The sequence below is a fragment of the Tupaia chinensis genome, unplaced genomic scaffold (assembly GCF_000334495.1).
Source record: "Tupaia chinensis unplaced genomic scaffold, TupChi_1.0 Scaffold141389_1, whole genome shotgun sequence".
Lineage (NCBI taxonomy): Eukaryota > Metazoa > Chordata > Mammalia > Scandentia > Tupaiidae > Tupaia > Tupaia belangeri.
In genome coordinates this window covers 312,447-324,513 of record NW_006201251.1, presented here as the reverse complement: position 1 = coordinate 324,513, position 12,067 = coordinate 312,447, and the positions used below count along the sequence as shown (strand labels likewise).

General features: G+C 48.4%; 3 protein-coding genes across 4 annotated transcripts in view; 2 read left to right on the top strand and 1 right to left on the bottom strand.

The window, feature by feature from the left end:
- Positions 1 to 2,793, top strand: part of DEDD (death effector domain containing) — a 13,955-nt gene extending 11,162 nt beyond the window's left edge. For both annotated transcript variants that reach the window (XM_027766193.1, XM_006163108.3), the window contains 2 exons: positions 495 to 641; positions 1,920 to 2,793. In XM_027766193.1, the coding sequence (XP_027621994.1) occupies positions 495 to 641; positions 1,920 to 2,296 (524 nt within the window). In that variant the 3' untranslated portion in view covers positions 2,297 to 2,793. The remainder of the gene's footprint in view (positions 1 to 494; positions 642 to 1,919) is intronic.
- Positions 2,794 to 3,250: 457 nt separating this feature from the next.
- NIT1 (nitrilase 1) lies at positions 3,251 to 6,279 on the bottom strand. Its single transcript, XM_006163109.3, has 7 exons — positions 6,194 to 6,279; positions 5,536 to 5,631; positions 5,021 to 5,275; positions 4,810 to 4,913; positions 4,451 to 4,584; positions 4,178 to 4,303; positions 3,251 to 3,923 (listed from the first exon to the last, which is right to left on the bottom strand). Coding segments are annotated over exons 1-7 (984 nt in total). The 5' UTR covers positions 6,196 to 6,279; the 3' UTR covers positions 3,251 to 3,656.
- Positions 6,280 to 6,320: 41 nt separating this feature from the next.
- The window catches only part of PFDN2 (prefoldin subunit 2), a 19,633-nt gene continuing 13,886 nt past the window's right edge, over positions 6,321 to 12,067 (top strand). Inside the window, exon 1 of the mRNA XM_006163106.3 lies at positions 6,321 to 6,417. Coding sequence (XP_006163168.1) covers positions 6,343 to 6,417 — 75 coding nt within the window. The 5' untranslated portion in view covers positions 6,321 to 6,342. The remainder of the gene's footprint in view (positions 6,418 to 12,067) is intronic.

Genomic DNA, 12,067 nt, shown 5'->3' with positions numbered 1-12,067 from the left:
AGAGCTCACTGGAAAGAGACAGAGGGAAAGTGAGAAATCACCTTAGGACGGATGGCCCTGCCACAGCCCCTTCTCTCAGAATTTGTGGCATGCACACGTTCCTGGTGCGTTTTCGAAGCTGCTATGTCCGGGACTTGACTCGTGTGTTTGGCCATGTGGGAATCCAGTACCATAACTACCATGCCACCTGCTGGGTCCACACACTCCTTCATTTCCCTGATCAAGTAAGAGGACATGCATCCCATCACATTCCCAGCTTGGCTAGTGTAAATGAAAGGAAGCTGTCCCCTATAAAAATGGAGTTCTTCTCAAAAATCAGGCGAGGTGTTAGCGTTTCACTAAGGCACTTGATTGCTCCCATGTGTGTCCTTTCAGGACATTGCATTGATACTGCTTTTAACGCTAAGTCTTAATGACGCCTTCCTCATCTCAAAGGAAGTGTCTGAATTTCTGCGTTTACCCTACTGTGTTTTCTCCCTCTTACCTCTGGTCAGTGCCTCCCCACTACCCTGTGGTGTGCTGCCCCACTTCGGGTCCTCAGATGTGTAGCAAGCGACCAGCCCGAGGGAGAGCCACGCTTGGGAGTCAACGAAAACGCCGGAAGTCAGTGACACCAGATCCCAAGGAAAAGCAGACCTGTGGTGAGGAAGTTCAAGGGTTCCAGCAGAGGAATAGACTCGAGGGAGAATATTAAAAACTGCTGGACACTGGGCAATTTATGCTAGTTAATGCAAGGCTCACTTTGGTTGTTACTGCATAGTGAGGCTGAATGGTTTTATATCTGGGGAGAGTTCATTTTAAGGTTTTAGCCATAGGGTGCGTACGCTGGCTGGAAAGAGAAAGAGAGAGAGAGGTAAGGTGAGAAATCACTTCCTGGGGGGGATGACCACACCACAATCCCTTCTCCATTCTCCTCTTGAGATTTTGGGCATGCATATACATGCGGCCGGTGTGATTTTCAAACTGCCTGGTCTGAAACTTGAAGCGTGGTTGGCCAGCTTAACACTACACCATCTGCTGGTCCCAGATAACATTTTTTTTGGAGAGGTTTTTGCTATAGGGCGCATGTGCTCGCCAGACAGACAGAAAGTGAGAAAACACACCCCAGGGGGGATGGCCACGCCACAATCCCTTCTCCTCCGGAGACCTTTTTTTTTTTAATTGCCAGAGGATGTGTGTGTTCACCAGAGGAGGGGCAGCCTCCCCAATGGGGAATGGTCACATGGCAGTCCCTTCTCCCCCATCCATTTGTTGGGATTTTGGGCCCATGCACACACACTGACTTGCCTGGCATGTTTCTCAAGGTGAGGCTGGGATTCAAACCTTGGTCTGCCATGTGGGATCCAGCTCCCTGTGTGCAACACTTAACACCTATGCTATGAGGCTGGCCCTGGGCAATAGCAGGGAGGTGACTATCTTTGTGGCAAAGTACATTTCAACTTTTTAGTTAATACTAGATGAAAGGGCTACTATTATGACATCTTTATGGTAATTTGAACCAAGTCAAGGTAAAATATTACATTGTGCCTGTTAGGAAAGTATGTTCTATAAGGAGATACTTGCTTGTGGGTGACAATGCCCAAGAAAATGTCTCCTGGGCATGTCCCATTTCTGTATTCACATAAGAATTTGAGATACATGGGAATTTCAAAAAGTTTATGGAAATGGAATTGAAGTATGAATTTATTTTAGTGCAAAAAATTGAAATCCATTAAGTTTATTCAAAGTACATATTTTCCACGAACTTTTTGAAGACATCCCCCCACACCCCCCATACTCAGAAAAGAACTGGGGACAAGGTTGGGAAGCTGTCATGTAAGCAAGAAGCCTTGCTTTGCCACCCTGCTGTTTTTCTCAGCTTTCCAAATAGGGATGTCCAATTCATCCCTCACTGTAACCTCTTCTCGTTTTCCCCATAGACATCAGACTGCGGGTTCGGGCTGAATACTGCCAGCATGAAACTGCTCTGCAGGGCAATGTCTTCTCCAATAAGCAGGACCCACTGGAGCGCCAGTTTGAGCGCTTTAACCAGGCCAACACTATCCTCAAGTCTCGGGACCTGGGCTCCATCATCTGTGACATCAAGTTCTCTGAGCTCACCTACCTCGACGCATTCTGGCGCGACTACATCAATGGCTCATTACTAGAGGCACTTAAAGGTGTCTTCATCACAGACTCCCTCAAGCAAGCCGTGGGCCATGAGGCCATCAAGCTGCTGGTGAATGTGGACGAGGAGGACTACGAGCTGGGTCGACAGAAACTCCTGAGGAACTTGATGCTGCAGGCGTTGCCCTGACCTTGCCGCCCCCTCACTTCTCTGGGGACTGTTCCTACCACCCACCTCTGGAGCCTACATACTGTTCTGGGGTTTGTTCTCTACCCTTCCAACCAATCACAATCTCCCCCCCTTTTTTTTTTTAAAGGAAAAGACAAAAGAAAGTGGAAGTGGTGTTCCCTACCCCTCCCTGCACCCATGTGCCTGGGCTTCCCCTTTGTTTCCCTTTCCCACTCACCCCCAACATGTGTCTCTAAACCACCTTCCCACTGAGCCAAAAGACAAATGTGTAGGGAGAAGCAGAGTCTGCAGAGCATAGTCTTCACAAGGGACTGAAGCGAACACTGCTTTGGGGTGCACTGAGGGGTTATCAATACTTCTGGCTTTATGAGGGCTCTTCAATTTTGTCTGAAAAACCAAAGGGCTGTGAGTAAGGGAGCTATGTGGAAGGTGGGACTCTGAAGTGTATTTTGGAAATGAATCACCACCCTCTTCCAAATTATAGAATTTTTACAAAAGAAGCTGTGGCCCTTTCCACTCTCTCCTGGCCTCCGGTGCTGCTCTTCTCTGCCTTCTTTCCTCCATTCCATGGCCTGAAACTTCTGCCTGGTGTGGCTCCTCCGTTTTCTCCTTTTGTCAAACCCTCTTCAAGGCAGTGATAGATAAGAGGACTGGGCCGGCCTGTCAGCCCTCCCAGCTGTGATGTGTGTGTGCACACACAGGTGGGTAGAGAAGAGGTTGCTGACTAAAATACACTCCCCCTGAAAAGGGGAAGGGGGAGTGTGACACTTTCCTTCCATGTTCAAGTGAAAATAAATAATGTACCCTGCAGCCCCTTTCCCCTTTGCTTTCTTCTGGCTTAGGCAAAGGGCACCCTAGGTGAAAGTGAAGTAATTCAGTATCAACTCTTCCCTTTCTCTTCCTCTATCCTTACTCCCACTCCCATGCTCGGGAGAATGGGGCTGGGATACGCACTGAGTGTTGCACTTTTATTTAGGTAGGGAGGCACGCGGTGTCGGCTTGGAGGCTTAGAACCAGAGCCGAGTCCAGCTGGTCCAGTACTGCCTCCCCATCCACTCCCAAACGAGGTGTCCAGACACACAGACTTTGTGATTATTATCTATTTTTTTTCAATGCCAATGCTGCTCAGCCCTCAGCGTAACTTCAGTTTTCAAGAAATAAACAGTGACTAAAAAATGCCACCTTTCTGAAACTGAAATCTGAGCTCAGGTAGACGTTTCTTCTTTCCCAAGAAGCTGAGCCTGTCTTCCATGAGAAGAGTCAAGATTTTCCAAGTGAGGAGAGCTGTGCCTGGGTCCCACCTACAGGTCACAGCAGCCCCAACCACAATGGTGATCTCAACTTGTAGGAGTCAGAAGTCTTAAGACAGTGGTTGGCCCAGGTAGCCATAGAGGTCAGGCCTTCGGTGCTGGAACACTGGCAGGTGTTGGCGCAGCTCTTGTAGATAGCTGAGGTCAATGCGGGCGAGGCAAAGGCCTGGCTCCTCCGAGCAGCGGGCCACCACTGTTCCCCAGGGGTCCACCACCATGCTGTGGCCGTAACTTGCTCTCTTCTCATGGTGGCGCCCACACTGTGCTGCCGCCACCACATAGCACTGGGTTTCAATGGCTCGGGCCCGCAGCAGCACCTGGAGATGACAACATGAGCCCACGTGACAGCTGCAGGGGAAGTGACTGAAGGTGTCAATGACAGTCTGCTCATTGTTACCCTTCTAATGTCAACCTAGGAGTGACCCCCTGTGTTACCTGTTCTGGGACCTGTGGCAGACAACTATGCGGAACGAGTCTTCCCACTAAGTGGGAAGAAGGTAAACTGGGAGGGCCAAGGGAAAGGCATGAGCTTAAAAGGAGGTCCTTACGCTGTGAAGAGGTGTCCTCTTACCTCCCAGTGGGCTGGGCCTGTAACGGATCCAAAAGCTGAAGGATAGGTAAGTATTTCTGCCCCAGCCTGAGCCAGTGCCAGAGAGAGTTCAGGGAACCGCATGTCATAGCAGATAGCTAGACCAATCTGGAATGGGAAACAGCCTACTTAGTCTCCTGTCTGCCTCAGCACCTTGACACCCCACTCCTCAGGCGCTTTAAACTATTACTTCAAAGTACTGCTATTCCCTACCCTCTAGTTCCTCTCCCACCCTCAGCCTCTGGCAGCTCCCACCTTGCCTGCTGGTGTGATGACAGGTGGTTCAAGGCTAGGCCCAGGCATAGTAGAGTTGCTTTCACGCATGGGTCCCTGCCCTGGAATCTCTACATCACACAGATGTGTCTTCCTGTAAGTGGCCACTACCGACCCTAGAGTAAGAGGAGGAGGAGGAATACTGAGGTGCTGGTGCTCCAGAAGTCCAGCTTAGCCCCTCTCCTCCCATGGAGGAGATAGTTTACCCGCTAGGGACAGAAGGTATGAACACCTCTAAAACCTTGGGCCAAGGAAGAGTTGAGAAAACAGAATTCTGGAGAATCTTAGGTTTATATAGAAGAGCCTGGGAAGAGGCAGGCTAAAGGGTTATGAAGTCTCACCCTTGCTGTTGAGAAGCACATGACAATTGTAGATTTTCTGAGTCTGCTCCCAGTCTTGGCCACGCTCATGGAAACCACCCAAGGACAGCCAGAGTCCACATTCCCTGGGGGGAGGGGACACTGACAACTCTTCTCAAGGCTCTACCCTCATCTGACAATCCAGGGACACTGCCCAACAAAGATTTCACCTCCCTCCCCCTTTCCCTGATACCTGGCAAGCTTGGTATATTCTCCCAGAAGGTTCCCACCCAGTGGCTCAGACAGGCGTAGCGTCTCCGCAGGGTCTCGTGCAATGAAGTCAAACGCCTCAGGCAGGAAAGCCAGGCAAGCACCCAGTCTGGCAGCCTCTCGAACCAGCTCAGCACATGTTTTAAAGTTCTGCTGCTTGTCTGGTGTCGATGTTACCTGGCACACAGCCACCAGGGGTAGTTCCCAGGAGGAAGAGGAGACAGCCATGGCTCTGGGCCTGTGAATGGCACAGGCAGGATTCTCAGATTTCCTAGCCTGGGGACATCCAAGTTTAATGATAAGGGATTCAAACAGGGTGGCAGGAAGGCTGGACTTCCGTTTGCCTCTGCTATTACAGGGGATACTGATCCAAGGCTAGTGGGACACACCAAAATATTCTGGGGGTGGCTAACACCCGTGTGTCTCCCACCAGCCATTAAACAAGTTTATTGAGCATTTATGATCTGCCAGGCACTGAGGACACAACACGTATGTTACCTGGGCCGAGCACAAAGTACTGAGAGTCGGGGTATCCGGAGTCCGGAACACAGAAGGGACAGGAGTTGATGTGGAGGCCTGGTGATGAAGCCCAGCCTGAAGACGGTGAGAAATCAGGACAACGACCCTTACGCAATACATTTCTAGGATTCTCTGACGTTTCCCTTAACACTGCAAGACTTAATAACGCCCTGGCAGGAAAAACTCCCCAAATCCTTAAAGTACTCTTTACTGTACATAATTATGGGCTACAGGAAGAGATCATAAAGTGGAAGATGTTGGAAAGGACTCTGCTCGGCGCCTGAATACCAACTTCCAGTGATTTCACATTAAACGGAAGCCGTTTTCCTGTGCCGAACGTCTCCGCAGTTCAAAAGTCACCTCCGGGGAACTTCCGTGGCTTGCCAAGCCTCCCGTCTTGCCCCTGCACCCGCACAGCTTTCCTGACTCAAAGAGCATCCCCCCGACCCGCTCTGGGGCAGTTCGCCCTCCGTCACCCCCACCCACCAGGGCGAGCCGGGGCGCAGGACCCCGGGTCCCAGCCCGCACCCGCCCCCCCCGCCCCCCCCCGCCTCGCCCAGGGCGGCATCCCGGCGGCACAGGTTACACGGCCGCAGGGAGCACTCCCCGCGGCGGGCGGGCCAGGAGTAGGTCCTACATGTGGACACAGCCAAGACCATCCGCGCGGTCGCCTCCGCCGAGCGGCCGGGAGCCAGCGGGCCAGGACGAGTGGGCGGGCACGCCGGGCCGGATGTGACGCAGGCGGAGGCTGCGCTGCGCAGGCCGGAAGCGCAGCAGGCGGCGAAGATGGCGGAGAGCAGCGGTCGCGCCGGCAAGAGCAGCGGGAGCGGCGTGGGGAAGGGGGCGGTGTCGGCGGAGCAGGTGAGCGGCAGATGGCGTGACGGAGGGCACTGGGGGTCCCGCGTGGACGCGAGGAGGTGCGCGGCCTGTGGCTGCGGCGGGCCTCTGCTCCAGTCCCACGTTCGCGCGGCCGCCCGGAGAGGGAGGGTCCTCGGAGCTGCTGGCCTACCCCTCGGGAGCGGGTAGGCGGGTGGGTCGGCGAGAGCCACGCCCCGGGGTGGGCGCCACCCTGGGGGAGGAGAAAGCCTTGAGAGGCCGGGGCTGGGAGGGTGCCGGGCCGAGGGGAGGTGAGTCGTCGCTTTGCCACCTCCCCTCAGCACCTCCAAACCGGGTATGGCTGGGCATGGTATCCGTAACAAGTCCCAGAGGGTTAGTCAGTGGGCCAGGCGCGCAGTCTGTTCTGTGACCCCGAAACCACGTTGACAGTCGCCGTCACTCTGCAGAGCCACGTGACTGACATACTCGAACAGTCCAGTGTGCTATACTGTTTTGATTCGGCAGTCATTACTATATAGATCGAATTTCCTTAGATCTCAGAAACCTTTTTTCTAATCCATGTTTGCATTTCCCTCGGTGCCTAGCAGCTGGAAACGTTTGATAAATGGAGCAGTGGTTATGTCGCTGGACTCGCTTCGTGGCTTGGGAACCGTGGTTTGCTAACAGTGGGCCTAGTGTTCAGTTGGAGTGGGAAGAGAGGTGCACACTAGGAATGAAAAGTGGCTTAATTATAGGTTCGTTAGTTGAGCAGTTAATGCCGGCAAAGGTATCTGTATAAAGATTTTTAAAATTGCCTTCTGCCATTTCAAGAGCATAGTCTGGTTAGGTAAATATTCATGAAGTATGTGAAATGCAAAAACAGGCAGAGAAAAGGTGTCCCAAAGTGAGTATAAAGTGATAGGGGGTTTGGGAGAGGAGGCAAGAGGGAGGAGGAACCCAATTTTTTTTTTTTTTTAAAGAATTACTTTAACTTGGGGGAGGGGGGCGGCAACAAATGGTGTAGTGGTTATGTCGCTGGACTCCCACATGGTCAACTGGGGTTTGAGTCCTGGACTGGGCGGCTTGAAAATCACACTGGGAGCGTATGCATGCGTGCCCGAGATCCTGAGAGGAGAATGAAAGAATTACTTTATTTAATTTTACTTGTTATTATTTTTTAATTTGAACAAAGAGAGGGAAAGTGAGAAAGCAAGCTGCCAGGTTCTTGACTCCAACCATGGTCAGCCATGTAGAAGTGTAGCTCCTTAATTGTGGAGAGTAGCTTTTCAGACTGACTGCTCTCCACACTTAACCAGCATACTACTGACCTGGAACCTAATATTTTTTTTTTGGAGAGGTTTTCGCTATAGGGCGCGTGCGCTCGCCAGACAGACAGAGACATAGAGACAGAAAACAAGAAATCACTCCCCAGGGGGGATGGTCACGCCGCAATCCCTTCTCCTCCGTTTTCCTCTTGGGATCTTGGGCACGCACGCACACGCACCCGGCGTGAGATTTAAGCCACCGGGTCCGAGACGTGAACCGCGGTCGACTACGTGGGAGTCCAGCGACATAGCCATTACGCTAACTGCTGGTTCCCAAACCTAATATTTTTTGAGGATCTACCATGTGCCAGGCTTTTCTGGATATGGTGAAATAGATACACCTGGACTTCAAAAAGTTTGCAAAAGAGTGGAATGAAAGCACTAGCTTATTTTGGTGCAAAAAAAAAGAAAAATCCATGCATAATTTTTTCATAATACACATTTCTCTGAACTTTCTGAAGACCCCCCCCTTTGTACATGAAATAGACATTATCTTCAAATTATTCATAGGCTTATTTGAAAAAAAATAACCAAATCATAAAGATTTATAAGTGTGCCGTACAGTGCCTTTACAATAGCCAGAGGAGAGACCTCTAATCAAGAGGTTATGGGATGGGTGGGGGTGTGTGAAAAAGGGAACCCGTGGGATAGTGGCTAAGAGCATTCTTACTCATTGGGGTCAGATGGACCTGGACTTGAATTCCATTTATACTATTCTATTTCTGCTATTTACTATTTATATATGACCTCCCACATCACTACCTTCCTCACCTGTGAAAACTTAATAGTACCTACCTCATCAGTGTATTTATAGAGTGCTTGGCAAGACAGTGCATGCAAAGTGTTTTGCACAATGATTAGAATATAGTATGTGCTTTAATGAATGCTAGTTAGCTTTTGTTCTCTAGAGATCATCTTTCAGTTCAGTTCTAAGGGAGAGAAGTTAGTCAAGTGAAGAAAGAAGCTGAAGATTTTCTAGGTAGAAGGAACAATGTGTTCAAGAGCACTGAGTCATGGAACTGCTGGCATATGTAGGGTGCAGGTAGACTTCAGGGTTTGAGGTAGATTGCAAGATTTGAATATGAAGAAAAAGGATAAAAGATGAATTAATGTAAGCTATCTCAAGTTTCTGTCTTTGGTGGATAATAGGGCTCTAGGAATTATAGGATGGCTGACAGGTTTAGGGGAATACAAGTTTATTTTAAAATTTTGAATTTGGGAACCAGCACATGACATAGTGAGGTATGTTTTGAAAAATAAATAAAAAAGATTTATTAAGTCAGACTTCCTACTAAATATCTACCTGGGTGTCCCACAAGAAACCCAAACTCAAAATTTCCTTTTTCTTTTTTTTTTTGGAGAGGTTTTTGCTATAAGGTGGGTGTACTTGCTAGAGAGACAGAGAGAAAGCAAGCAAGAAATCACCTTCTGGGTAGATTGTGGCTGTGCCACAGTCCTTTCTCCTCCCTGCTCTACTTGGGATCTTAGACATGCACGCACATGCGCTTGACATGAGTTTGAGCCACCAGATCTGTGACTCAAACTGTGGTCGACTACGTGGGATTCTAGCAATGTAGCCATTACGCCATCTGCAGGTCCTGAGTTAATGAATCTTGAAATACAGAAAGAAATCTCAGTTGGAGGTACAGACTGGAGAGTTGGTTTTATGAATGGTAGAAACAACCATGGTTGTGGATGGAAATCATCAGTTCTGTAGTTCGTAAAGTGAAGAAAGAAGTAGAACAACGGTGGAACCACTACTTAAGGGATGATGGAGAAGAGAATCTCTCAAAGAATGTGTGATAATTGAATTCTGAGACTGTTCAGTCATTAACATTCTCTGGCCTTGGTTTGTGTTCCAGAGAGAATACTGGGTGACAAAATTTATTAATGCTGCATAATTTGGGCCACATATATCCCTTACAAACAAGATGGGAGCAAGTAACACATTGTGCTAGACTCTCACTGCCTTGTGTTATTTAATTATTGCTTTTCCCAATAGATTGAATTGTTTTCCTTCTATCAATGAGGGCATTTAAATTTCAGAGTCTTCAGCGGTCTTGACTAAGGTCAGTAACTTGACTTGAGAACAGAGGGACCTATTTTTTCCATGGTCATATTGAGATATTTGAGCTGAGCCCTGAAGGAGTCGATGGATTTGAACAGGTGGCAATGGGAATAGAAAATATGGAGGAGGGTAACAAGAGGACAGTTGGGGAAAGTGTAGACGAGCATGAAGTGCTGTGACTGCACCCAGTAAATCATGAGGTAGAGTCAGATGTGATCCTTAAAGCAAGTCGAGTAAAGCCATGGAGGTCTTTGAGTGCATGGAAAGAATTTGGGACTTTTTAACAGAGAGTGAGGGAGTCACAATATGTATGTTATATATATATTTTTCCGTTATGTGAAATAATACATTTTCAGAGCCAGTAGGTGGTATAGTGGTTAAGGTGCTGGACTCCCACATGGCTAACTGCACTTCAAGTCCAGGATCCAATGGCTTGAGACTCAATGCTGGGTGTGAGTACATGATGCCCAAAAATCCCAAGAGGAAGATGGAGGAGAAGGGATTGCAGTATGGCCACCCCTCTGCCCCCAGGAGATGAGTTCTCATTTTCCCTCTTACTGTCACTGGCTCTCTGGCTAATGAACACACCCTATGGCAAAAACCATTAAAAAAAATCATTGGAAATATAGAAAATACAGGAAAAAGTACAAAGAAATAAATTACCCTGGTCTTCCCATCCAGAGATAACATTTTAGAGTACATCCTTTGAGAGGTTTTTTTTTTTCTTTTTTGATTCCCTCCTCCTCTATGTTTTTGTATGTAATGTGTTTGGACAGAAAGGGATGGCATGTGTTTTTTACATATTGACATATTTTATGTGAAAATATTAGGATTATACAGTATCTTCTGTTTTATAAATCTGCTTTTTTTAGCCTAATAATATATCTATGTCATGCAAGTGTTAGGGAGATTAAATTAGCAGCAGTGTGTAGGATGGATATGGGGAGTTCAAAAATAGATCATTTAGAAGACTACGGCTGTAGTTCACACACAAAAGTAATGAAGGCCTGGACCAGGGTGATGTCATTGAGCCTTAGAGAAATTGCTGAGGTAAGTGCAGTGAGCTTGGCAGCTCGTGGGAGATGGGTGTGTTCAAAACTGAAACCAGGGTTTCTTACCTGGAGGGCTAGAGTGGTGTTATTAGTAGAAATGGGGGAGACAAGAAAAGGAACAATTTAAAATGGGGGAAAAGAGCGAGCCGGTGGCTCATAGGTGACACAGTGCTCTGTGATGCTGGACCAATGTGGAAGGTCCTGGATTCCAGTCCGGAGACTTCTATGTGATTCCAGGAATGGATAGGCATCTATGCCCATGATCCAAGCTGGCTGAGGCTAGGGGTAGATTTTGGTATGAAGACCCTGTTGAGGGTATTTCTCTCCCTCTAATGGAAGAAATAAATAAATTTTGAAAAATGTAGTAAAAGATAATAAATTCAGCTTTGAATAGCTAGGTTTAATAACCATGAGACATTGAGGTGAAGATGTTCTGTAATAACATTAGCTATCATTTATTGACAGAGTGTTTGTTATATGCTGGAAGTTGTGGTGAAATTATTTAATTAATCCTTAAAACATCTGAAAGACAGTTGTCTTTTTTTTTTTTTTTATGCCAGAGGGCATGTGCAGGGTAGGGGTGGAGGATATGCAACACTTCCTGGTGGAGTCTGGCCACATTGCAGTCTTCCTCCAGTTCTCTATCCTGTCAGGATCCTGGGCATGGACATGTGTGTCCGATGGGTTTTTCAAGTTACTGGGGCCAGAACTCAGCCCCTGGTTGGCTACATAGGATTGGGTGTACTCTGCACAGTGCTTAACCAGTGCTCTACAGGACTCCTCCCCCTTTTCTTTTAAAAAAATGAGTGAGAGAGAACATATGCAGGAGGGAGAGGAGAAAGAGAAGTGTGTGTTTGCGTTTTTTGACAGGGTCTCACCATCTCATGATCCTCCTGCCACAGCCTCCACAGTTAACTAGGAGCACAGGTGTATGCCACTGCTCCTAGCCTGGTTAGATTGGACTGGGAGCTGAACTCAGGCCTTCCATGTATTCTCAGTGCCTACACAGCAGTGTCATCCCATTTGTGCCACCATGGGCTGGACCTGTTATCTATATTTGATTGGTTAAGAAATGGGTTCAGGGACTAGCAGATGGCATAATGGTTATGTCGCTGGACTCCCACGGAATCAACAGATTTTGAGTCCCTGACCCAGTGGCTTAAAATTCATGTCAGGGGGCCAGCAGGTGGCTAAGGGTGCTGGACTCCACATGGCCAACCATGGTTCGAGTCCTGGACCTGGAGTCTTGC

Bases quoted from the DNA above. Each gene is read 5' to 3' on its own strand.
- NIT1 (XM_006163109.3), bottom strand. The intron at 5,276-5,535 runs GTAACATACGTG...TGCCATTCACAG, and splicing joins GTACTTTGTGCTCGGCCCAG to GCCCAGAGCCATGGCTGTCT. The intron at 4,304-4,450 runs GTGGGAGCTGCC...TTCCCATTCCAG, and splicing joins TCATCACACCAGCAGGCAAG to ATTGGTCTAGCTATCTGCTA.